Source organism: Euprymna scolopes, chromosome 24 (genome assembly GCF_053919585.1).
Source record: "Euprymna scolopes isolate OS-2025 chromosome 24, ASM5391958v1, whole genome shotgun sequence".
NCBI classification, from domain to species: Eukaryota; Metazoa; Mollusca; class Cephalopoda; order Sepiida; family Sepiolidae; genus Euprymna; species Euprymna scolopes.
In genome coordinates, this window is record NC_136505.1 from 92,271,025 (window position 1) to 92,298,940 (window position 27,916).

The window sequence follows — 27,916 nt, forward strand, 5'->3', positions numbered from 1 at the left end:
GAAGTAAATACTTAAAGTTTACGCATAAATCTATACTTTCGTATATTCATTTTATGTGAGTAAATGAAGTAGTTATATATATATATATATATATATATATTAATATATATATATATATATATATATATTAATATATATATATATATATATATATAAAATATTAATATATATATATATATATCCTAAATTAATATATATATATATGTATATTCTAAATAATAATTTACACGATTAACGATTGCTACACAATCACCTTACATGCATTAACACTTATCCTCGAGTGGCCTTCGAGTTTTGATGAGTGGTGACTCCCAAGTATTTTTTTTTACTTGGGAGTCACCACTTATCAAAGCTCGAAGGCCACTCGAGGATAAGTGTTAATGCATGTAAGGTGGTTGTGTAGTAATCGTTAATCGCGTAAATTGGGTAAAATTTGATTATTTATGAGGATGGCTCAATAAGAACTTGTTTACGTTGGATTTGAAGTCGACCATGTTGTATTCGATCGGGAAGCAGGCAAGTGGAACAGTGTTCCACAGATAGGCAGTTCTGGGAAAGAAGCTTTGTTCATGGAATCTGCGTTTAAGTTTAAGCACAGATAAAGAGTAGGAGAAATTGTTGATAGTGGTTGTAGCTAGTCGAGTATTTTTGTGAAAGTTTGGCAAGGACGACAATAGATTAGAGCTCAGTCGAGCACTTGCCATGTAAATAATAATAGAACAGAGACAGGCTCGCAACGTATTTTCTGTGGGAAAGAGGTTGCAAGGAAGAGAAAAAGGCATCACCTACTAGGTTTCGAAGCTGGTTTTGAACCCTATCAAAGCTGAATAGGCCGTTTCAAGCAGCTCTCGCCCAGATGTGGCAACAGTATTCAATTTAGTGCGTACCTGGCTCTTATTCAGATAGAAAAAAGGAGAAATAATATCGGCAAAATCTCTTATTTAACCCATTTGAAAAATCAAATATTTCAGATTTACAGTAAATTTGTTTCATAGTCATCAGACATCAATTAAACAAGTTTCCCGAAATTACAACTTCTTCTTAAGACTTCTTAAGCTTACGCCTCAAATTTGAGATATTTTTAGAATAAAAGTCATATAATGGATTTTTATCAAAATTAGAATAACGATTATTCCACAGGGCGTCTCATACGATTAGCAATAAACTAACCTTTTCTCCAAGGGAGAAGGTAAAGACTGGGAAGGTTGACCTCCTAAGACTGAACAGAACAATACCCCAGGCAGACAGTAATAATGTAGCACTGAACTTTACCCTTCAGTATCCAAATTAAAAATGCGTAAACTCGTTACTGCGCACCGAATTCGCGCTGAATAAAATATTCTGGATTAATCGTAGAACTTTCTGAATTTATTCAAAATAATCTTTCTGGGAGTCACCTAAATCCTTTACTAAGCTAAAGTTTCTTTAAATAAAAAGCTGAGACCCCTCCACTCCCGCAAATTCAAACAGTGCTAATATACTCATATGTAATCGCCACAATCCTCAACTTACGTAATACATACACTGTCACTCGTATACTCACACTTGCAAAGTGTAACACACACACACACACGCACACACACACACACACACACACACACACACACACACACACAGAGCTTGAATACCTTAATGTCGTCTGCTCATTTAAAACAACTCATCAATTGAAATATTCCTAACATTTCTCACTGAACTTCTTTTCTAATATGATAAACGAACACCATTGATTTTTATTAACTACTTTCAATGAAATATAATTTATTGAATTGATAGAAAAAGTTTAGATTATGATTGCCTGACCCCTGTAATATATGGCTTTTAAACTATCGACTCTGGCTTATTCAATATCTCAGCTAATGAGTTGCCCCTTGTTTTTACAAGAACTCTAAAAATATGCACGAACATTCTATGTTTTTCCTATTTCTGTAAACTTCCACTTTAAGCACATATAAAATATATCGTTTGTGAATATATGCCTTGTGAATTAATTATTTTGTTTTGTTTACCGTATGACATGTCTCGTTTTTTTTTTCACATTTAATTATAAAACTAATAAACCTTTTTTTACTGAAAATATTTATTCAAAACCAGTTTACCCCAAAAATTCATAGCACAAATAAATTACCCCTAAAAATGGTGAGGGATATTCCGAAAGCAAAACTACTGTCGGACTGATTGTCGATGACGTATCATCGGTTAGTATGAGCCACACCTCCACAAGCTGTGTCTGGTGTACATAATTGATTGGTTGTTGGTTGTTTTTGTTTTACGGCATATCAACCCTTTTCAGGTTATTTAATGCCGAATCCAAAGATACTGAAGAAATATTTTTAATAGAATATATTTGTTGTTTTCAAGTCGGTTTCTATTTAACCCATAGTTGGGACCCTAACAGGTACTACCACTCCGAGTCAGAGTGGACCTGGGAGCAATGGCAATTAAAGGGTGGCTCCACACTCCCCAAAGCCCACAAGCTGGGGCCTCACCATTGGATATAGTTTAAGGTCATATCCAGGAGCGTACATAATTGAGAGAAACTATTAAAGATCTCCATTTTAAACTTTTGAACATAAAAATCCGAATATTCAACGTGTGTAAACAACAAAACAGCAACAACAAAGCAAAACAACAATACAAAAATACTGTCGAACTGATTGTCGATGACGTATCCTCGAATAGTATGAACCCCACCTCCACAAGCTGTGTCAGTTATACATGATTGAGAGACAATATTAAAGATCTGTATTTTAAACTTTTGTACATAAAAATCTGAATATTCAACGTGTGTACAACAACAACAACAACAACAACATCAACAACAACAACAACAACAAAAACAATAACAACAGCAATTATAACAAAAAACAAAAAAAACAACAAAAACAACAACAACAGCAACAAAGCTAAACAACAAAACAAAACAGAAAAAAAAAAAAATGTTCGTCCAGATGTGACGAAAGGATTTTTAGGTCATTTGAAAAGCACGAAAAAAAAAAAAATAAATAAAAAAAGAGAAAAAAATAATAATAAAAAAAAACAGCAAAATTTCACAACCTAATAAAATTATCGAGCGGGAAAATATACTATTTTGGGTAGAAGTCGATTTACGGGTAAAAGAAAGAAAGAAAGAAAGAAAGAAAGAAAGAAAGAAAGAAAATAACAATCACGCCTTCGTATGAAATGTTTTACAAGTGTGGGTGGTCCGTTTTCTTCTTTTAATGGAACCGGAGGGTTGAGGATACAAGCTCACCTGCAATGTATATTTTCGAATAAAGCTAGATTGGGGAAATGAGTAAAGTTTCGTTCGTTTCTTTTACGGCATATCAACTCTTTTGAATCCATTCAATGCCGTTACACAATAAGATTTCGCTTTCTTATTTTTTTTTTATTAAACCTATTATTTTTTTTACAAAATAGTCACGACGTATCAAGGCCTGGAAGCCACTCAGGGATAAGAATTAATAAGTGTACAGTTAGTCAATGGGACAATTTCGTAGTAATCGTTAGTAGTGGAAATTTGATAAAATCGATTACTTAAGGGGACGGCTCATCAAGAATTTGTTTACGTTGAACTTGAATACTATCAAATTGTAGTCAGCTGGAAAACAGGGAAATGGAAGAGAGTTCCACAGGCGTACAGTTCTAAGAAAGAAACTTTGTTCATGGAATCTACGTTTAGGTTTAGACACAATTAAAAAGTAGGGGAAATTAATGATAGTGGTTTCAGCTAGACGAGTGTTTCTCGTTAAAATTTGGCACGGGAGAACATAAATTGGAGCTCATAAAAATAACGATAGAACAGAGAAAGGTTCTCAATATCTCTCCTGTGGGAAAGAGGTTACAGGGGAGAGAAAAGGCCCCCCCCACTAGGATACGAAGTCTATTTTGAACTCTGTCAGGTAGGATAGGTGCTTCTACAGCTCATGCTCAGATGTGGCAAAAGTAGTCCATCCTAGTACGTACTTGGCTCTTATACAGAGAGAGGATTGCATCGGCAGTGAGATACCTACTGGAGCGGTAGAATGATCCAACTATTTTTCCATTTTTTTTTGTGTGTGTGTGGGGGGGAGGGTTATTTTAAATCCAAGCACTATTATTTCGGAAATGATTCATTTCGTGTCTTTTTACAGCAATTTTTTGTAATATGTTAAACCAAACATTATATATTTTAAAAATATTATAACATATTGCGGCATATTAAGGCTCGGGTTTGTATTACTGTACACATAGATTCGAAAAAGTTGTCAAAAAACAAATATATAACAAATAAATGTTATCAAAGGCAAGATAAGTTACTTTTCTACCTAACTGGATATATTTTTCGTGTTTTTATTCAATGTAACATGTTTATTCAGCTCGAAAAGAATACTGCGTTTACCGATGTATTGGAAAATTCAAAATGGCGGCCGACGCTCTCTTTAACATGGTAAGTTTGGGAAAATGTGTTATAAATAATAAACTATACAAAATACTATTAAAAAAAAACACCGAATATATGTCAACTAATGTCACGGTAACATATAATGAGCGAATTTCTAACAGTATTTTGTCTAGTTTATTATTTATAACATCTTTTCCTGAACTTACGGTGTTAAAGAGAGTGTCGGCCGCCATTTTGAATTTTCCAATACATCGGTAAACACTGTATGTTTTTCGAGCTGAATAAATATGTTACATTGAATAAAAACACAAAAAATATATCCAGTTTGGCAGCAAAGTAACTTATCTTGCCTTTGATAACATTTATTTGTTATATATTTGTTTTTTGACAACTTTTTCGAATCTATGTGCACAGTAATACAAACCCCAAGGCTCTTAGGATTATTTAAAACCCAATCACCATAATCTTAAAAATAATTCATTGCGTGTCGTTTTACGGCATATCAACCTTTTGGGGGAGATTTAAAATAAAAACGGCTAAACCTGTAAATTAGTACTTTTGTAAATTCGTACGTCATATCAACTTTTTTTTCTATTTTTTTTTAGATACGAGTCGCTATTTATCAAGGCCCATAGGCCACTGGAGTATAAGGGTTAATGAGTGTACAGTTTTTTTTTTTAGGATTATTTAAAAATCAAGCATCATAAATTTGAAAATGATTTATTCTGTATCATTTTACGACATTTTTTGTTCTGTATCATTTTACGACATTTTTTGTTCTGTATCATTTTACGACATTTCGACCCGTTTGAGCATATTTATTACTAAAACAGCTGGGAAATAATACTGTTGTGACTTTTTACGGTATATCGACATTTTCCGGATCATTTAAAACCAAACACTATAATATGATGCATTTTCTGTCTTTTTACGGCTTATCAAGCTTGTGTTTTTTTGGTGGGGGTATACGGTAGGAGTGAGACGATTCGTAATTTTTTTCGATTCCGATCCAATTACCGATTCCGTTCTATATTTCCGATTCCGATTCGATTTATAAATATTTAATTAAAGAATTGTTTTTTTTTCCGTAAATTTTCAAATTATTATATAAATCCCCGGGTAATTTCCGGGTATATTTTTTCTCAAACGTTTTCCTTGTGATGTATTGCAAATTGAAAGACAACAAAAGGTTTATTTTTATTTTAAACAAAGCCAAATTGTATCAGTTCGTCGTTACTTGAAAGTTTCCATAAACAGTTGAAAATAGTCGACGATTGATAGGTAAAATGAGAAAACGATGTAAGAACAAAATATTAACAACGTCCCCCTATTGTTTCAAACGAATTCTCAATAATAATGTTACTATTTAGAAAACCATTTTTACCATGTAGAGGGCGTTGGGCTTCGTTAACTATTATGTGCCCTCCTTCTATGAATGTTTAAATTTTATTTTAATTATATAAATTTGGTGGCTTATTAAATTGATTTGCTTTGCTGAAAAAAAAAACACACACACACAAAAAAAACAAAACAAAACAAAAAACAAAACAAAAACGAGATGAAAATAATAACAATTAGCGGGACTTGTGGAAATTCCACAGGAGACTCATTCGTATGTAATATATTGATGTTGGTATTCATAGCGCAAATAGAGATGCTCTGATATTATTGTAACTTGTTAAAACTGCAAAAGTATTTATCTAAGCTAGCAAGGACTCCCGGCGTAGCCAGGTCGTTAAGTACGCTTAAATATGATATTTTAATTCTTGCATATTTCTTATATATTATTATAGAATTAATGTTGTATAGATTTTTATATATTATAAAGTTGCAATTTCAAAAATAAAAAAAAATATCCATATGACTTTGGTGCATCAGCTTGACTTCCTTCTGCTATAATCAAACCCGAAACCAAAATTTATGAAGAATTCTTGATAAAATTATTTATTAACAAAAAAAAAAAAATGGTTCACTGGAGTTTTAACAGCTATAATCAAAACCTAAACCAAAATTTATGAAGAATTCTTGATAAAATTATTTATTTAAAAAAAAAAAAATGGTTGGCTGGAGTTTTATCAGCTATAATCGAAACCGAAACCAACATTTATGAAGAATTCTTGATAAAATTATTTATTTAAAAAAAATGGTTCACTGGAGTTTTATCAGCTATAATCGAAACCGAAACCAAAATTTATGAAGAATTCTTGATAAAATTATTTATTTAAAAAAAAATGGTTCACTGGAGTTTTATCAGCTATAATCAAAACCGAAACCAAAATTTATGAAGAATTCTTGATAAAATTGTTTATTTAAAAAAAAAAATGGTTCACTGGAGTTTTATCAGCTATAATCGAAACCGAAACCAACATTTATGAAGAATTCTTGATAAAATTATTTATTTAAAAAAAATGGTTCACTGGAGTTCCATCAGTTATAATCGAAATCGAAATCAAAACCAAAACTTATGAAGAATTCTTGGTAAAATTACTTATTATAAGGAATCCATAATTAAACAAAAGTCACTCGGATGTAAACGTGACACACAAAATAAATAACACACATGCTATCGTATTAATATATAGTATAGTTAAAAGTCATTAAAACCACGCTTTTTTCCTACTACTAACCCTAAGTATGGGTGGCAATAAGAAAAATATAACAATTACATGTGATTTTGCTGATCGGCCTTAAAATTAGTTGTAAAAATGACTTAATTGCTTAAAAAGTTATGATGTACCGAAATGGGATCAGTTTACATTATATTTATATACACAACTGAACCCCCATTCTAAATTCTAAAATAATGTTTCAGTGTGCTTACACATAATCGCCTAAAAAAGTAGAATCTCGTATGTTTTGGGTAATTTAAATGTAAATGAAAGGTTTTTTTAAGTTAGCAACTTCTCAAAGTTTTGATAAACTTGTGATATTTTCATCTATATTTTCACTTGTGTCAAAACCAAACAAAATGAAACGAAACATGAAATATTTCAAAGGATGTGCTGATCATACAAAACCAGCATTAGAAAAAATTCCAAGCATGTTAAATCTTTGATATTAAAGTTCGAAGTCTCTAATAGACGCCATATGGCCATTTATCAAATAGGTGCGAAAAGCTTTTTAAAATATGTGATATCGAATAAGCTATGGACTCTAGAATATTTACTTTGGTTACAATAAAAACTAATAAAAATAAATTTAATTAGGTTTGAAGAGTCTGGGCATTTTCTCGTGTACAAAAAGGTGCCATAAAACTTTAATTATTTCAGAAGAAGCCGATAACAAACATCCTAATGTAAAGCTGGCGCCAACGAAATTTAACCCCCCCCAACCCTCCTCGAGAATTTAAAACGTTTAATAATCATATGAACTCCCTCGGATGAGGACACGTAGACATTTTAGCAAATAGATGCAAAACGATTACAAAAGCAATAGGCAAGTTATAAGTGACCAATAAATAAAATAAAATAAACTCTGCTAATCAATGTTAAAGCTGTAAATGAGATTTATAACTCATTCTGTGACCTTTCTCAGTCTTATGTTGTAAAGGAATAACTTATAATAATAAAAATAATTTGAGCTTGTTTTATTTTTTATTTAAAAATTTAAAAGAATCGGTTTGGAATCGGAAATTAGACAATAATTTTTTCTGATTCCGATACCGATACCCAAAAAAAGTTCCGATTTTTCCGATTACCCATTCCGATTCCAATTAATCGTCCCAACCCTAGTATACAGAGTGTTCAATATTTACCGTGACAACTTTCTATTATCTCTTCTCTATCTTCTTCTTCTATTCTTCTATCTTCTCTTCTATTCTTCTATCTATCTTCTTCTCTATATAAATAAAATGAACTCATTTTTTCCCGTCTGATTTTGACATTAATAGGATTAAAAATCAAGATATTTTATGCAAATATAATATGCACAAACGGCAGAACAATATCTGAGGTGTGTTATAGGCTTATTATTTCTCAAATTCCTCGATATTCTTAGATTTCTATACTTTTTCTGCTGAGAAGTCACGGCCAAAATCGGTTAAGATCAATGGAAGTGGTAAAATATTTTCTTTCTAATAAATTCCTCCTCCCCCTGCCACCACTTAACACCGTTTGGGGATCGTTCACAAGGAACAGTTGAGAAGAGAACACCGGTTTGGCTTCGTAGTTCTTTCATGTGAAGTTATTTAAAATCACTAAACTAAGCTGCAGTGCTCTGTGGCGTAGTGGTTATATTTTCACGTTCGCGCCGACCTACCGTAGTCGTTTTTTTTTTTTTTTTTTTCCTAAACAACTGGAATGGACTTTTCTTGGTGGCCGAACTGTTAACGTTGCAGATGTTTTTTTTTTTTCACACTTTATTTTCCTACTTTTACTCATGACTCCGGGTTTGATCCTTCCTACTTACCTACCATAACATTTTTTAAAACTCCCCCCTGTCCCGGAAACAAACACTCGGGCAACGCCGGGTACCCCCGCTAGTTATCTATATTTTGTAAATTATAATGATTTTTTTCTTTTTCAGGTGCATATAAAGTTTGACTTGAAGATTACTTTTGATAATATACCCAATGATTTAGCGAAACTAACTGCCATTTTCGAGCTATTCAAATCCGGAAAGCAGGAGACATTACGAAGACCTTAAATGTAAACCAAATGTTTGTGTGGAGAGCACTAAAACGTTTTAAATCAATTCGTGAGATCAAGATATTTGGTTTATCTGGGAGAGTAAAGCCTCAGCTCCCCACTATGCTAATTTGGAGGATCTGAAGAAGAAATTAAGTGACGAATGGGTCAAAATCCCACAAAAATCGCTTGTAACTTGTGTGAACCATTAATCAGGTTATTGATGCAGAGAGCGGTTACATTGAATAAAGTTTGGTTATTTTACATCTAGTAATACTATTGTATATATTTATGTTTAGGCGATCTGAATTGTTTAATTTATTTAATAAATATGGCTAAAAACGTGGAACTCATGCAGATATTGATCCAGACGTAACTTAACGTTCGCTCGGCTTTCCCCCAATCATGACGTCAACAACTCCGGTTCTGCTGCCGTCTGACGTAACACAAAGCTGAGCCAATTACAATGCCACGCAGTGATTTTCAAATTGACGCGTGTGCGCGCGAGCTGAAATTCCGAGTAGCAGACGACAATTTGAAAGAGGATAAAAGAAGATTCTCATTGAACATAGATTAATCCTGGCATCCATTATTTTCACAGCAGAGGAATTAGTAAAACCGTTCTTAACATGGGGAGATCGGGATGTTTATTCCGAAAGCCGTTCTTAACATGGTGAGGTGGGAGGTGTTTATTTTTTAAAGCCGTTTTTAACAAGGGGAGGTTGGGGGTGTCTATTCCTAAAGCCGTTCCTAACATGAGGAGGTTGGGGGGTGTTTATTCCGCAAGCCGTTCTTAACAAGGGGAGGTTGGTTCTTAACATGAAATTCAAGGAAGTAAAAATGTCGTAAAAACATACTCTGGTAAAACTTGTGGAGAACGCTCTGTTTTACGGTTGTTTTAAAAATGGAGCATAAATTTATGTTACGTCACACAGCAGTAGAATCCGAGCTTTTTGACGTCATGTTCCAGGGAAAGCCGAGCGAACGCTAAGTTACGTATAGATCAAAGTTTTTTGGTACTCATATACCAAAAAACTTTGTAACCTTAATTATTGAACACCCTGTATTTAAAACCAAAACCATATTGCCCTGAAAATAGCTCATTGTATGTAATTTTTACGGCGATTCAATTTCACGTCGTAACATTGTACCTGATCAAACGATTGTTCTGATTGGTTGCTTTACGGCATATCAAATCTTTTTTTTTTTTTAGGTTGTTTAACGCCATGAAAAAGAAATACATATTTTAAACGATTATTTATTTATTTTTTCTGTTTTAGGAAATATCGCCCATCACTTTCGTCACGAAATGATCTAACATCACACATATTAGAAATGATTTGATTTGCGCCTTGTTTTTCACAATTTGTGGATTACTAAATGCCGTAGCACATGGCCGATTCTCACGGCTCATTTGGTCTATTTATTAATTTGTCATCCATTCTTTATGACGTCATTCCTTTTCAAGTAATCGCTATTTATATAAAGTTAGCTATCTATAGAAAGTATATAAATGTGTATACACAGTGTTCACTCGTAAACTAATTGATCGATGTGTGCGTGGGGGTTTATTATAAACTTAGAGTTGGATTCCATTAACAGATAATAAATTATCACGTCAGACAATATATATATAGATCTATATATCTATAAAAGTGAAAGTGTTTGTGTGTGTGTCTGTGTCTGTGTGCGTGCATTTCCCTACGCAATAACTCTGTCAATTTTTAGTCTACAGACTCGAAATTAGATATACAGGGTACTGAGATTTGAGAAAATCGATGTGATCGGTTTTCGGCCAGAAATTTAACGATTAAAGGGGTCAAAGTTCAATGATTTGACCTTTGAGAACTCTACCAAACTCCTCCGACACTTTTGGGTTTACACACTTGAAATTTTAGTATACGTTCCTTGAGCATGGATCTAACATAATAACTTAATTTGAGCCCAAAGCAATAAATTTTAAGGGGTCATAATAGGAGTCAAATATAAAAAAAAAAATTGACCGCTTTTTTTTTGCTCAACAAACACCTCCAAATACCCGGGCAACGCCGGGCACCCATGCTAGTATATATATATATATATATATATATATATATATATATATATATATATATATATATATATATATATAAGAGAAAGAAAATTAAAATTAAAACTGTAAGTTGAACTTTACAATCAAAATTTATTGTTCGACTTATTTCAATTTTCTTTCTCTTATAATAAGCTCTACTCTCTATTGCGGATTGAGTTTTTTTAAAAATTCAGTTGGGATTAAATTTTCTATATATAAATACTGTTATTTATATTAGTTTGAAGTTTATTGCGTATATCAGGTAAACCAGGTAAACACTACATCCCTTTGTTTTCATTAATATATATATATATATATATATATATATATATATATATACATATATATATATATAACTACTTAATTTACTCACATAAAATTAATATACGAAAGTATAGATTTATGCGTAAACTTTAAGAATTTACTTCAAAAGTGCTCAATACGTAGGTAGAGCTAGTTAGTAATTTATAAAATATATATGGCGATTAAGCTACACTGAATATTCCGCGTTTCATCCACTCTAGGATTCTTCAGGCTTATGCGTATAAGCCTGAAGAATCCTAGAGTGGATGAAACGCGGAATATTCAGTGTAGCTTAATCGCCATATACATTTTATAACTTACTATATATATATATATATATATATATATATATATATATATATATATATATATATATATATATATGCACTTAGGGGATTATAACAAGGGTCTAAAGAGCAGAGATTTTAATGTATTAGTAAATTCATTAACGCAATTGAAATAAAAGAAAAGAAAACAGTGCTCGTTGTATTGTAGATATATAATAAGCTCAATTGGCATATATGTCCTAGAGCTTTTTTAATATTACGTAAGATGATTGATAATTTATAATTAATTTTAATTTTAATTATAAATTATCAATCATCTTACTTAATATATATATATATATATATACATATATATATATATACATATATATATATTAACTCGGAGGTAGAAGTGGTAGAAACAGGATAAAAAGTGCTCACTACGTTGGTAGAGCAGCATATGTTTTTTTTTAAACCTCAGGTATTAACTTAGTCCATTACAATTGTTTCGGGAAACAATCCTGTTTACGTCTTCAGATGGTGAAAGTCAAATTGTAATGTGAAACACTAGTGTCCGTAGATATTAAAATAATCTATATATCTATAAAAGTGAATATGTCTGTGTATCTGTGTGTCTGCGTGTGTACATTTCCTTACGCAATAACTCTGTCAATTTTAATTCTAAAGACTCTAAATTTGATATACAGGGGATTGAGATTTGGGAAAATCTTTGTAATCCGTTTTCGGCCAGAAATTTAGCTGTTATGGGGTCAAATTAAACGATTTGACCTTTGAGAACTCTACCAAACTCCTTCCACAATTTTGGGTCTAAAAATGCTAGTATATCTATATTTATAATTATCAGACACTTTACTTAAATTTGAACCCTGTTTGATGAATTAAGAAAAAGCGGCCAAATTTCTTTGAAAGCGACACCGAATATATATATATATATATATATATATATATATATATATATATATATATATATTAGTGATAGGACGATTCCAGTATTTTCCCGATTCCGACAAAATTTGATTCCATGCTAAATTCTCGATTCCGATACAATTGCCGAATCCGATTCCGATTCTTTATAAATCTATTATCATTTTACAATAGAGTTATTATTTTCCCCGATTTTCGTACCCCCCCCCCCCTAAAAAAACACATGTTAAATATGCAAATATTTTCCTAAACGTCAAAATACACTTGTGGAGGATGATCTATCGATTTTAGCTTTGCTGTTATTTTAAAAACAATAAATCTTTATTATTTTATCATTATTACCAGCAATGGAAGATTTTAATTTAAACAAAATCAAATAAAAAAATCAATTAAAAGAATCGTTTTGGCATCAGAAAATCGGTATCAATTTTTCCGATTCTGATACCGATTTCGATACCCCAAATCTTCCAATTTTTGCAATTCCCGATTCGGATTCCGATTAATCGTCCCAACACTAATATCTATCTATCAATCTATCTATCTCTCTCTCTCTTTCTCTATCTCTCTCTCTCTTTATCTATCTATCTATCTATCTCTTTATACACACACACACACACACACACACACACACACACACACATATATATATATATATATATATATATATATATATATATATATATATATACACACGGTGTCGCTTTCAAAGAATTTTTGCAATTCCCGATTCCGATTAATCGTCCCAACACTAATATCTATCTATCAATCTATCTCTCTCTATATATATCTATCTATCTCTTTATATATATGTACACACACACACACACACATACACACACACACACACACACACACACACACACACATATATATATATATATATATATATATATATATATATATATATACACACGGTGTCGCTTTCAAAGAAAACACAATGTAATTCCCAGTGTACTCCGCAAGTATTATGCAATAACAAGACGGAATGATTCACTTTTAAAAATCTTTATCATTGAATTACTTTCAAAATATTTCTCTTTATTATTAGCTTTTTTTTAAAAACTTTTCTGATGGTTCACTCAAACGAAAGTAATTCTTTTTAAAATTATTAACTGACCTATTTATAACAAAAAAAAAAAAGCAAAAATTTGAAAGAATAGTGCAAAGAAAGCGATTTAAGTACAATCTTAAAAATTAATGAGCGTATGTTGTTTGGTCAACATATTATTCAAAGGTGGTTTACTGTTAGACTCTGCAATTGCAAATGGACTCATTTTGTACGAAGCAGAAATAAGACCGATTGGTCTCATCTCAATCCTCTCAAGAGATGTCAAGAAAATAGTTATAAGGGTATAAGAGTGGTTGGTTATATTCAACATTGTCTACTATTTTTTACTTCCGGATCTGGTCTCTTTTGATTAACCATCTTCTCAGATAGCATGTGTGTGTGTATATATATATATATATATATATATATATATATATATATATATATATATATATATATATATATTTATATATATATACATTGCGTGTCAAATTATTAACGAGATATCATTTTTTTTACCAGTTTTCTTACCGGAAGGTTCGTATCAAAAGCTTCGGAAACGTTGGCAATACTGAGCTGCGCGTACTGTGAAATTTTCGTATCGTTCCGCGCAATGTAAACAACTTGCCATCATTATTGCTGAATCCACGGTATTTGAGGTGTGTCAAATTTTGTTTCGTCAATAAAATGGGTTGTAAAGGTGGTTTTAGTAGTTCTGAAAAGAGTACTATTACCGAACAGCTAGCAAAAAGTAAAACTACCCTCGAAATATCGAAAATGATAGGAAGATACCATCAAACTGTGAAGAACTTGTCAAGGGCCCTACAAAGATACGTAAGAGAGTTGACAAAGGTAAATCTAGAGCTGTTTCACGCCGTTCTCTACTCCAAATTAAACGTGAAGTTGTTAAGAACTCTGAGCAGACAAGTCGAGAAGTCTTTGATCAAGCCGGCTTGAAGAATGTCTCAAAAAGTACTCGATGTCCCCTTCTGAAAAAAAGTGGCGAAGTATGTTAAGCCTGTGACAAAGACTTTATTAAAGCAACATCACATACAAAACTGATTGAAATGAACAGAGGACAACATGAACACGGATTTTTCCAAAGTTTTGTTCACTGATGAAATGCGTATCACTCTTGATGGCCCAGATGGCTGGAGCAAGGGATGGGTCCTAGATGGACGGCATCATATTCAGCGTCTAAGGCGCCAACAAGATGGTGGTGGTGGGATAATGATTTTGGCTGGAATTATCGGGGGTACTTTAGTTGGCCCTAGAAGAATCCCACAAGGCGTAAAAATGACGTCAAATGCTTACATAGCTTTTCTGAAGGAGTACTTTGAAGAAGCAAAGGCTGACGTTCAGAAGAACCATTTTTTTATGCAGGATAATGCTCACTCACATGCAGCAAACAAAAGCAAAGAGTATTTGCAACAACTGGAGTTCTCTGGGCTACGGAAGATGGAGTGGCCTGCGAATTCACCAGATTTTAACCCAATTGAGAACCTTTGGAGTGCCATGAAGCGACGCCTCTATGTAAGTGAACGCCAATTTAAGAGCAAAGATGAGTTGTGTGATGCTCTCCAAGAGGTATCGCGAGGAATAACTGTTGACGAAATCACAAATTTTACTAATTCTGTGAACCAACGTCTTTCAAAAATCATTCATAAAAAAAGGATCGTATATACCCTACTAATTCTGTCAACGTAGAAATTGCTATGTAGTTATTGTGTTCTAAGGATTTTTCCTAGTGTATTTAATGTTTAAATATTATTTAAATAAACAAGTTGTGAGTATATTGTGTTTTTTCTCAACCTTGTTAATAACTTGATACACTGAAATCAACAGATATTCCTATCTTCTGCTATAGTTTCGCTAATACTGCTTAAAATACTTTTATTTTCTGACTGAAGTAGCTGAATAGAATTGTAAGCACTTTCTAAATGTTTCATGGATTTTTATTCACTCGTTCCTTTAATATTTAAAAAAGTGTAAACTGTAGAAATATATTTTCTTATAATATATATCAATCCTTATTTAAGAAGCTCAATGTAATTACAGAGCAATATATAGAATAAATGACAAAAAGTTATATTCCAAAATTCATGATGTTGACCATCTTATAATTTATTCCTTTAATTCAGAAGAATTGTATAAGTCAACTGCATTAAAAGAATGATTTATAAGATGGTCAACATCATGAATTTTGGAATATAACTTTTTGTCATTTATTCTACATATATATATATATATATATATATATATATATATATTTAAATATGTGTGTGTGTATACACATTATATATATATATATATATATATATCTATATATATATATATATCGTTCACATGACAGATTACCTATGTCAACTACGAATAAGGAGGCTTGAAAACATTTATTGTCTCAAGCAGGCCTTGACTTATTGTCTTTGGGTTTTGATTTCAATTTCAGCTCTGGTATTTTTTGCTTACAAGAAGTGAACTGTTTAAAAAAAACACATAATGCTCGCATGCACATGCCTAAGTTACTTTCTGTTTATTTTTACTTCATTTTTGTTAAGGAATTAAACATTATGTTTAATATCTACAGTATTTCTGTTTTGTTTTGACTCCGTAGCACTCCCTTTTCCGGAAAAAAAAAACAGCTGAAAATTTTTTCACATGTCTGAATACCCTATTTACCAAATTTCAAATCTGCAGATAAAACATTCGTTTAATATATAGGACGATAATTGTTCTCACGCACACACATTCTCAATTTTCTAGATATATAGATTACCGGAATTTTCCTCTCTTCAATCGCAGAGGAAATGACAAAAGTCGGAAGATGAGAAAATGGGCCGACGCCCGAGGAAGAAGAGACCCTTACCATGCACAGTTAAGTCTACGTAGCCCCGTTGGCATGCCTCGGCGAGGACGCCTCATACAAGAGGAGATACATTTGCCCCTTCAGAAAGCCAAGGAGGGTTCACCTTCTAGGACTACCTAGAACATTTGCATCAGCCCGATACCAAAAAGGCCACCGATCTGGCCCAATTTTTCTCGTAATGATTGTCGAACCTTTCGACATCAGGACCGCGATAATCCCTCACGAAAGTATTAAAGAGAGTTTTTTTTTTTAATAATAGTTAGAAGAGTTCATTATGAGTGGGTGTGTAATCCCCATAAAAGTACCAAACATAGAACCCCAAACTATTTTGTCAGCAACCCGAGAGACACAAACCAAGACGATGAAAACTGCTAGGACGATTAATAATGGGACGATTCCGATATTTATCCTGATTCGATACAATTACCGATTCCGTTCTAAATTCTCGATTCCGATACGATTACTGATTCTGATTCTTTTAAAATCTCTTAATATTTAGCTATACAGGTTTTGTTTCGCATTACTGTTAACACCTCCGTAATACATGTAAACTAAAAATATATTTGTGGGGGTGGGGTTCTAGAGATAATAATTTTGCTCGTAGTTTAGAAAAAAATATTTATCATTTTATTATTTGTGACGAAATAAGAATTCAAAATTTGAACAACGTTAAAAAATTAAAAATAAAATAAAATAAAAGAATCGTTTTTGGCATCGGGAAATGAACACATTTTTTTTCCAATTCTGATACCGATTCCGATAGCCCTCCAAAAGTTCCAATTTTGCAGATTCCCAATTCCGATTAACTGTCCCAACACTTATGACAAAATGGAGCTACAAAACCGATCCAACCACCTGCAAATGTAGAAATCAAAACAAGTATTTTCGGGGTACTTACCCGAGGATCTTTGGGGACTCGCCATCGGGATACTGTCGTCGTTATGAAGGCCGACATCGTTCGGCGATGTTGTAATATTCCTTGAGGAAGGTGACAATATGTTTTCTACGCTGAATCCAATTCTGTTACCCTGGAAACCCTGGTAGTCACAGGGGCAGTGCACGTTCTGCCCCGTCGAGAAATTCAAGGGCCCGTAAGAGCCAGAAGTCAATTGATGGGCCACGTACCCCTGTAAATGATGCGCGGCCATTGAGTACCTTGAAACGGGTACGTACGGCCCAGAGTCTAATAAGTCAAGATGAGCATTCATGATTGTTATTTATTCTTTGTTTAAAAATTTTTTAATATATATTTTTTTCTAATTTGTTTAGTATATAAAGTTATCTTGTCGGTTTTCCAAAGTCAGAGCCAAATAGAATTTAAGCTGGCAGATCAAATTTTTCACAAGCAAATTTTCACTTGTTATTGTTGTTCCATGTTATTGTTAAAACAATAGCATAGTTGGAATATATTTAAACAATTACTTAGTCCGACTCAGGCGACAGCCAATCTGAAACATTTTTAAAATGACCTAAAAGTAAAAAATCACCAAGGAAGATAACTCATATTTAATTGAAGTATATATAATAGGAGTTGTCTACCTTATATAAAAACAGCGTTTCGTATTAAAATATGTTGTGATGAGTCCATCATGGTTTCTCTTTAGTATTCTTGCATAAATGTATATACTTTTACGACGGATTTTACTGTTTCTTTTGTTTGCCGTTTTTTCTTCTTTTATTTAAATGAATCTGGTCTCTCCATTCAAGGAGTGGATCACGTTGGTCTTCTTCTTTTCAAGTTCGCTTGTCCGTAACATCTAAAAAAAATAAATAAAAAAAGAATGTTATCTTAAGAAATATATGTATATATATTTTTTTCTCATCTTCACGCAAAACAAGGCACATCGCCACTTGAGCAAAAGGGGCTACTAATTAGGACTCTGCCTAAGAAAGATAAGCAAGATGTTGGTTTACATTACATTTGGACTTCTGCATATCAGTACAGTCAGGGAAGCAGGTAAAAGGCAGGGAATTCCAAAGCTTAGTTGTTCGAGATAGAAGCTATTAAAGCTTTCTGGCATTTAGGGACCTAAATAATGAAGGGGTGTCATTTTGCTGCTAAGCGGATTTGTCGGGGATACATACGTCGAGGGGGCACAAGTGCAATGAGTTCATCAGAGCACATTCCATTAAAATATTTTTAAAACAGGCACAGAGATGCAACGTTGCGGCGATGGGACAGGGGTTGAAGCCCAGTTGACAAAGTGGAACTTATTAGATTGAAGACCCTTTTCTGGACCCTATCCAAGAGAGAGAGCGAGAGAGAGAGAGAGAGAGAGAGAGAGAGAGAGAGAGAGAGAGAGAGAGAGAGAGAGACTAGTGGTAGATGCACCAGCCCAGATGTGGCAACAATATTCCATGCATGGACAAATGGTGGCCTTGTAGAGGTACAGGATGCTATCATATGTGGGCTCTGTCGGTGGGGTATTAGAATACGCCGACTGCCTCCCCCCTGCAGAAGTCCCTCAATGGGGGTCCTGGATATGACCTTAAACTATATCCAGTGGTGAGGCCCCAGATTGTGGACTTTGGGGAGTGTGGAGCCACCCTTTAATTACCATTGCTCCCAGGTCCTCTCTGAGCCGGAGTGGTTGTACCTGTTAGGGTTCCAACTATGGGTTAAATAAAAACCGACGTGAAAACAACAAATATATTCTATTAAAAAAAATTTTCTTCAAAATCTTTGGATTCGGCATTAAATAACCCGAAAAGGGTTGATATGCCGTAAAACAAAAACAACCAACCAACCAACTCTCATATGTGAACAGTTTTCTAACACGATAGAGGTAGCCCACCTTTCTTGCAGCAGCCTTTGCAATGTCTTCAATGTATTTGTTCAAATTCATATTTACTGTGAATGTTAAGCCATCATAGATGTGTGTACATCGTTCTTCTCTCATGTATGTCATAGAGCGTCGTATCATCAGTCAATATACCCATCTCGGACACAATATTATTGGGGAGGTCGTTAATAAGTATCAGGAATAATAGTGGTCCAAGGATCAATCCTTGAGGCACTCCTGCATTTATGTTATGCTGCTTGGATGCACGTCCATCAGTGACAAACTGGGTGGTCCTACTGTCTAAGAAAGATTTAATTATATTTAGTATTCGTCCAGTTATACCGTACAATTTAATTTTCATTAGCAATCATTCATGCCAGACTTTGTCAAAGGCCTTGGATATATAAAAAAAAAACTACAGCCCTGGCTTCACCCGCCTTATCAAGTGCATGGTATATGCGTTCAGAGATGACTGTTAAAATATCTGCAGAAGAACGACATTGCCTGAATCTGTACTGTTTGTCAGAGAGAAGATACGCTTTTACGAGGTGGTTGACCAATGCTTGATTGATTTACGTCTCAAAGATTTTAGTGAAGACTGGGAGGAGACTTATAGGGTGATAATTGAGAGGGTTGGCCCTTTCACCAGAATTCTTGTACACCGGTACCAAAGAGGCCATCTTCCAGCTATTAGGAAGCACGGTTCAGCAAGGCATTTGTTGTAGAGTTTGGAAAGTACGGGGGCTAGCTCAGTTGAGCATTTCTTAATTAGTGTAGCAGGGACAACATTTTTTTAAATGTATACGAGCAGAGGGGGATGTGTCGCTCGACCTTGCATGTCATAAATAAGCTCAAATATATTTTAATTCCTGCAGATTTTGCATTTATTATTACATAGCCAATCCTTTATTGAATATTATATTGTACCTAATATATTTTACTGATTTCAAAAGTACAAAAATGACTTGGGTACGATCTGCTGGAATCGACACTCAAATATTTAGCGCTCTAACCACATTTATTTTTACTGTTTGAGCAAACTCGATAGACAGATAAGAAAGTTTTAAAATTAAACCACTTCTAGATATAAATTATTCTACGCATCCACAAACTAATAGAAATATGCCGGTAAGTTGAAATGAACATTTTGCATTGCAACTTGCCCACTTCTATACACGTTATTCATCTATACAAACAAAGATTTTAGTAATTATAAACTATACTTAGCGTACGATTAATATTTCCTGTTAATTCCTGTGTTATGTGTTTAAGAGTTTATCAGTTAAATATTTAAACACAGATAGATACACGCATATATCTACTATTTTATTTATATTGCTTAGTGTGTAGATAAGAGGGAAACAATAAGCAGGAAAGGAGTTCAATAGGTCTGTAGAACTTGAAATGAAGCTAGTGGAAACTGTATTGCAACAACCCTAGTGACTAATAATCCCCACCTCTATGTATGGATATTTTAGTTAGATCAAAAAACCGTATTTAGTAATAAAGCTACATTTTTACAGACACACACACACGCTTTTATATATATATATATATATATATATATATATATATATATATATATATATATATATATATATATATATATATATATATATATATATATATATATATATATATATATATATATATATATATATATATATATATATATATATATATATATATATATATATATATATATATATATACACGGCACAATCACGTTGACACACCGGCTCTCATCAGATCACCGAAGTTAAGAAGCATTGAGCCTGGTTAGTACCAGATGGGTGACCATTTCGGAATTCTAGGCCCTGGATGTGCTCTCTGCTTATCTCGGCATTTCTTTCCAGTCGTCTTATACATATAACATCCCTTACAACTGGTGTTTAACAATGTCGACTCAGGAGAGGTATGGTTGGAAATGCCATAACAAATTTCACGCGCAGGCAGCCCTTCATGGGTATCCATAGTCTATCAAAGGCTGAAGGAGCCCCTTTACATATATATATATATATATATATATATATATATATATATATATATATATATATATATATATATAAAAGTGAACGTGTCTGTCTGTCTGTGTACATTTCCCTACGCAATAACTCTGTCAATTTTTAGTCTATAGACTCAAAATTTGAAATACCGGGTACTCAGATTTGGGAAAATCGATGTGATGGGTGTCAGCCAGAAATTTGGCTGTTAAGGGGTCACATTTCAACGATTTGACCTTTAAGAACTCTACCAAACTCCTCCGACAATTTTGGGTCTAGACACTTGAAATTTTAGATATAGGTTCCTTGAACCTGGATCTAACTTAATAAAGTGATTTGAGCCCGAAACTATAAATTTTAAGGGGTCATAATAGGGGTCAAAGTTTTAAAAAATTAACCATTTTTTTTGTTTTTTTGCTTTTTTTGCACAGCATACACCTCCAAACACCCGAGCAACGCCGGGCACCCCTGCTAGTATATATATAAATATATATATATATATATATATATAAGTTCATTGTTACAAATATAATTTGCTGATTATATATATATATATATATATATATATATATATATATATATATATATATATATATATATATATATAATCAGCAAATTATATTTGTAACAATGCAAGAAGTCGCTGGTTTTGGTATTAAATGAAACCGCAATTTATTATAGTCATAAATTGCAAAGATGTACATGTTATTTAAAAACAATGAATAAAAAAATGCAGGAAATTTAAAAAATGATAAAAATAAACCGAGCATCAAATTGCAGCTTGCATGAAGATTCTTTCAAGGGTAATCAAAAAGGCGAGAATCATTCTTTAGAAAAAAATCAAATCCAAATTTAAATCCAATTGAATTATTCCGGTTGGAAAAATTTCAAGGCAGCTGAAATTATGGATATTGTTTTTGCGGATAGTGCAGTATTCCAAAGATAGATTGATCCCCAGTTGAATGGATTCAAGAAATATGATGAAATATATCGGTATTTACTTCAATAGTGCTCACTACATAGGTAGAGCTAGGTAGTAAATTATGAAAATATGTATGGCAATCGTCAATGAAAATATATATTTTCATAGCTTAATATATATATATATATATATATATATTTTTTTTTTAGTTATGAATATATATATATTTAGTAATGAATATATGTATATATATATATATATATATATATAACTACTTAATTTACTCACATAAAATTAATATACGAAAGTATAAATTTATGCGTAAACTTTAAGTATTTACTTCAAAAGTGCTCAATACGTAGGTAGAGCTAGTTAGTAATTTATAAAATATATATGGCGATTAAGCTACACTGAATATTCCGCGTTTCATCCACTCTAGGATACATAAGCCTGAAGAGTCCTAGAGTGGATGAAGCGCGGAATATTCAGTGTAGCTTAATCGCCATATATATTTGATAAATTACTATATATATATATATATATATATATATATATATATATATATATATATATATATATATATATATATATATATACGTTATATACGTATCTTGAAGGAAAACTCTGCCGCATATAACCGAAGCAGCTTCTTGTTAACTGACCCAAGAAAACATTTTTTTCCTCTTTGTCATAAAACTCGCTTATGGAATGTGAAGACTTAAAAACAAAATAACAGAAGCGGGATCCACTTTCTACTGTCTTTAAATTATGACCTGGGGTCGTATTAGTAAGAAACCCTGTAGATCCGAACCAGAAAACGTTCTTCTCTCTTCTATCTTCATGATTTTGCATGCCTCCTTCATTTTTTTCCAACTGAAAAACCGATGCGTTCCTCTAATCTTCAATTTCATGATTTAAGCACATTCGGCCTTCTTTGGGTCCTTGTTATTCGTGACGGTTTCCATCAATAATGAGAGTACTCCTTTCAGGTATTTTTCACTATCTAGTTTGATGACATTGTCTTTGATGTATCTGCATATCTGTGCGTATTTGTCATAAACCACTGTTACTTCAGTATTTGTTATGAACGATGGTTCATGTCCTCAGACGTTTTTTTTTTAAATTCAATTTTCACCCCTAACAAGGCACAGTGCCACTTTGAAGCAGGGGGCTACTATCAGGGACTTAATTAGCGGGGTCATTATGAAGGGAGATGAGTAGAAAGATGTTTGTTAACATTACACTTGAACTTCTGCATATCAGTGCAGTTGGGAAAGCAGAATCCCGGAAGGGAGTTCCAAAGACCCGCAGTTCTGGGGAAGAAACTATTGGAGTAAAAGGCTTTCTTGCACCTAGGGATCTCTACTGTAAAGGGATGAAACTTAGTAGCTTGTCGGGTTTGTCGGGGGTAGTTACGTCGGGGAGGTACAAGTGTTTGCAGTTCGTCAGAGCATTCATTAAGGTATTTGCAGAACAGGCAGAGGGATGCAACATCTCGTCGATGTGACAGAGGCTGAAGCCTAGATGACAGTTCAGAACCTATCAGGTTGGCGACTCTCTTCTGAACCCTGTCCAGGAGCGAGAGACAAGCAGCAGATGCACCAGCCCAGATGTGACAACAGTACTCCATACATGGGCGAATGGTGGCCTTATAGAGGTATAGGATACTGTCAGGCGTAAGTAGTTTTCTAGCACGGTAGAGGGAGCCAACCTTCCTTGCAGCAGCCTTGGCAATGCTCTCAATGTATCTATTCCAGTTCATATTCCCTGTAAACGTTAGGCCGAGGAGTTTAAAAGAAGTACTTTCAGGCAATGTGTTCTTGGCCATTGCTATTGGTTTTGCGATCTTTTAAGTTGCATATCTCTGCATATCTTCTACTGGGGGCATATACGGTTAAACTTTCACTTTAGATGTTGGCAACAATAATGTGGTCTCTTATGTACCAGATGGCTTTCTAGAAACATATCATGGAAACCAATGCTAATATTGATACCCCCGAAAGACAAAGGATACTCCCGCGCGTGTAATTGTGTGGCAATGGTAGCGCCCCACCTCTCGTGAATCGGCACTGCTTGAGTCCAGTGGCAAGGAGAAGTCCAGGATGACTAGAAACAATACCGAAATAAGCGGAGAGTACATACATACCTGAAAGTCCCAAATGGTCACCCATCTCATACTGACCAGCTTCATCATTGCTTAACTTTGATGCTATCAAACGTGATTATTTAAACTTGTCAATGCTAATAATTATGATGATAATGCTCCCGTTCAGTCTGAAGAAACAATGAATACCCCGTGTAAGGGTAGTTGTGCATGTAATTGTGAAGCAGGAGTTGCGCAATCCTCACCCACACCTGGTCCTAGATATGACCTTAAATTATATCCAGTGGTGAGATCCCAGTTTGCGGGCTTTGGGGAGTGTGGAGCCACCCTTTAATTGCCATTGCTCCCAGGTCCACTCTGACCCGGAATGGTATTACCTTTTAGGGTCCCAACTATGGGTTAAATAGAAACCGACTTGAAAACAACAAATATTGTATTAAAATTTTTTCTTCAAAATCTTTGGATTCGGCATTAAATAACCCGAAAAGGGTTGATATGCTGTAAAATAAAGACAACCAACCAAATCCAACCACACCTCTTCTGAATCGGTTCAGCCGCAAAGAGAAGTGCTAGACGATTGGAAACAATGCCGAGATAAGCGGAGATCATATACAGTACCTGGAATTCCCAAATGGTTACCCATTTTAGTACTGACAAGGTTTAACGTTACTTAACTTCAGTGATCTGACGAGAACACGTGTATTAACGTGAATGATGCTAATAATAGATACGAAAGGAATGATTCCTCCATTTTGATTCTCAGACCACTCAATATCTTCTATTCGACGCACGGTGATTCTAGGCCAGATGCAATATCAGCGGAATGATTCAGAATTTTCAAATTGGCGAGGCTTCAGGTTAGTAAGTTTCAGTTTGGTAGGACTTAGGTTGATACTAGTGTTGGGACGAATCGGAATCGGGAATCGGAAAAAATCGGAATGTTTAGTGGTATCGGGATCGGTGTCTGAATCGGAAATATGTGTACCAATTTTCCGATGCCAAAAACGATTCCTTTATTTATCGTTTATTTCATTTGATTTTGTTTGAAACAAAATCTTCCACTATTTATTAATTTTAAGCTACCAGTAAAGCTAAAAGCTCTAAACCACACCCACAAGTGTGTTTTTTACGTTACGAGAAAATATATCCACATTTAACACGTGTTTTTACTGTAATCCTGACAAAATAACAACTTTATAGTTAAATATTTAGGGATTTATAAAGAATCGGAATCGTTAACTGTATCGGAATTGGGAATTTAGTACGGAATCGGTAATTGTATCGGAATCATGAAAAAATATTGGAATCGTCCCAACACTAGTTGATACAGTTTAGTAAATGCTAGCAATGGACTAATTCTTCCTCAAATAGGGGAGTAAAAGCCTGGGAGGTTAACCTGCTAGGACTATCCAAGACCAATATTTCAGACCGACATTAAAAACCACCGAAATAGTCTAGCATCTGCTGAAGTCATTTTTCGAGAATGGATCCTTGATTGGCATCTTCTAGTCAAAAGTCTCTTAGCAACAGAAGCTGCTACAAGCCGGCTCTTGAGTGTTAAACTGAAGAATTGAAGGTCCTGTGTTCGATCCCGAGATTGAGCAACGATATTAGACAATGGAGGATCAAGAAATATTCTTAATTATTTAAGTTATTAAATACGTGTGGGGATGATTGAACGATTTACTTTGATTGTTTTGTTATACGGCATATCAACCATTCTATGTAATACTTAATGCAGTCATTTGTGTTATTTGGATTATCCGAACTACTGTTCTCATCTTGAGTGTGATATTCAGAACGTCTCAGCCGATGTCACCTCCGACCTTCTTCAGGTACAACCTGTCAAACTCTGGATCTTTCTGTGGAATTAGGGAATCTGCACGAAACACATTATTTAATCCACGAGGGTAGAATGTTCTCGCTCTGTCAGCGATGACCGGGTAAAACAAACCTAACGGGACACATTTAATTGACAACGAAGGATCTCTATTATTTTGACTATTCGGACTATTGCTCTTATCTTAAGTGTTATTCTCACAACGTTTCGGCCGATGTAACTTTCGACCTTTTTCAGATATATCTTGAAAATGGTTCATATTGGTGAATAGTGAAAAGAATGTTTTTTTTTCCCCAACTAGAATTCAAGATGTGTTATGTGTTTATGACACAGAAAGAGCATCGAATCGTTTTCATTTTTTGGGGGTGGGGGTGGGGGGCATTAGTAACACCAAAAGATGAGAAGTAAAAAAAATAAATACATATTATTCTTATCTTAATCTCAAAATGTTTACAAACATTCAGAGGAATCACTTCAATTTCTGATTCGATATAAAATAAAACATATTCAAGACTTTATTCATTAGCAAAGGGTGTACTATTGAGACCATCGCAAAGACAAGGCCTATTCACTAAATATGGTTTATCTGCTGACGTCACAAATTTGGATATTAGCAGATAATTTTTTTTTTCTTCCTTTGAAGATTGTAATGCTGGGTATGGGGCAGCCAAACCAGCTGCCAACATTGCCCCGCTTTTTTATTGAAACCAACCGGGAGCTCTTTTTAGTATCCTCGCTGTTCCCTTAAGTGCAATTGCCTGAATCTCTTTTGGCACTTGGTTCACCAGGAATATTAGTTAGGTAGGACTTCAGGTTCTTCTTCATAAGTCCTGTGGCACCTATGATAACTGGTATGATCGATATCCCCTTTAGGTTCCAGTTTCTTTTCATATCATACATGAGACCTTGGTATTTGGTCTGTTTCTCTCTTTCAGCTCTGTTAAGATCGCCATCATTAGGAACACTCACTTCAATCAAGGTTGCAACTCTCTCTGACTTATTCCATATAACTATGTCAGGTTTCACAGCAGCATAACGATTTGAAAGGCATGTGTTAGTCAAAGGGAAAATGACGTGGACAAATTTAGTAAAGTTAAAAGTCATCTGTTTAAAAATTCTTGTCTTTTTGTTGCCCATTCTCCTATCGATGATTCTGGTGCTGTTCTGGATTTTCCTTTAAAAACTGATGAGTCTCTTGATTCTGTGATTATTATTCCACAGATGGTTTGTAAAATTCTTGTTTGTCTTGATCAGTCTAATGCTTCCAATCCTGATTCAATTCTTGTTGTTGAACTTGCTTTTATTCTCTCAAAGGACTCTTGCCGCCATCTTAAAAAATGCTGGTGATCGGTCTGTTAGTTTTTTCTATGTTATCAGCAAAGGTTTCGAGAGGTCAACGGCAAGCTTAGTCACTTTTTGGAAAGTCTGTAACTTGTCAGTAATGTTCAGTACGGCTTTCGCGGTTTTCGTTCAACAATTGATCCACTGTTCTAACTGAACAGATCTGTCGGTTTATGGATATTTCAGGAGAGGGTAGGGTCATTGCACTTGATACTTAAAATGCGTTCGACAGAGTGTGACATTATGGTCTTCTACATAAACTTTGAGGAATGATATGGTATTTGATAAAAACCGACTTGAACAAAAATATTCTATTAAAATTCTTTTTTCAAAATAACTGAATTCGGCATTAAATAACCTGAAAAGGGTTGATATGCCGTAAAACAAAATCCAAAAATCATTTTCTTTTTCTACTAAT

At 33.8% G+C, this 27,916-nt stretch overlaps 1 protein-coding gene across 1 annotated transcript in view; it reads right to left on the bottom strand.

Annotated features, from left to right (window-relative positions):
- LOC145246850 (uncharacterized) overlaps positions 1 to 27,916 on the bottom strand; it is a 372,378-nt gene that overhangs the window by 251,413 nt on the left and 93,049 nt on the right. The window contains exon 2 of the mRNA XM_080108697.1: positions 17,404 to 18,262. Coding sequence (XP_079964823.1) covers positions 17,404 to 17,713 — 310 coding nt within the window. The 5' untranslated portion in view covers positions 17,714 to 18,262. The remainder of the gene's footprint in view (positions 1 to 17,403; positions 18,263 to 27,916) is intronic.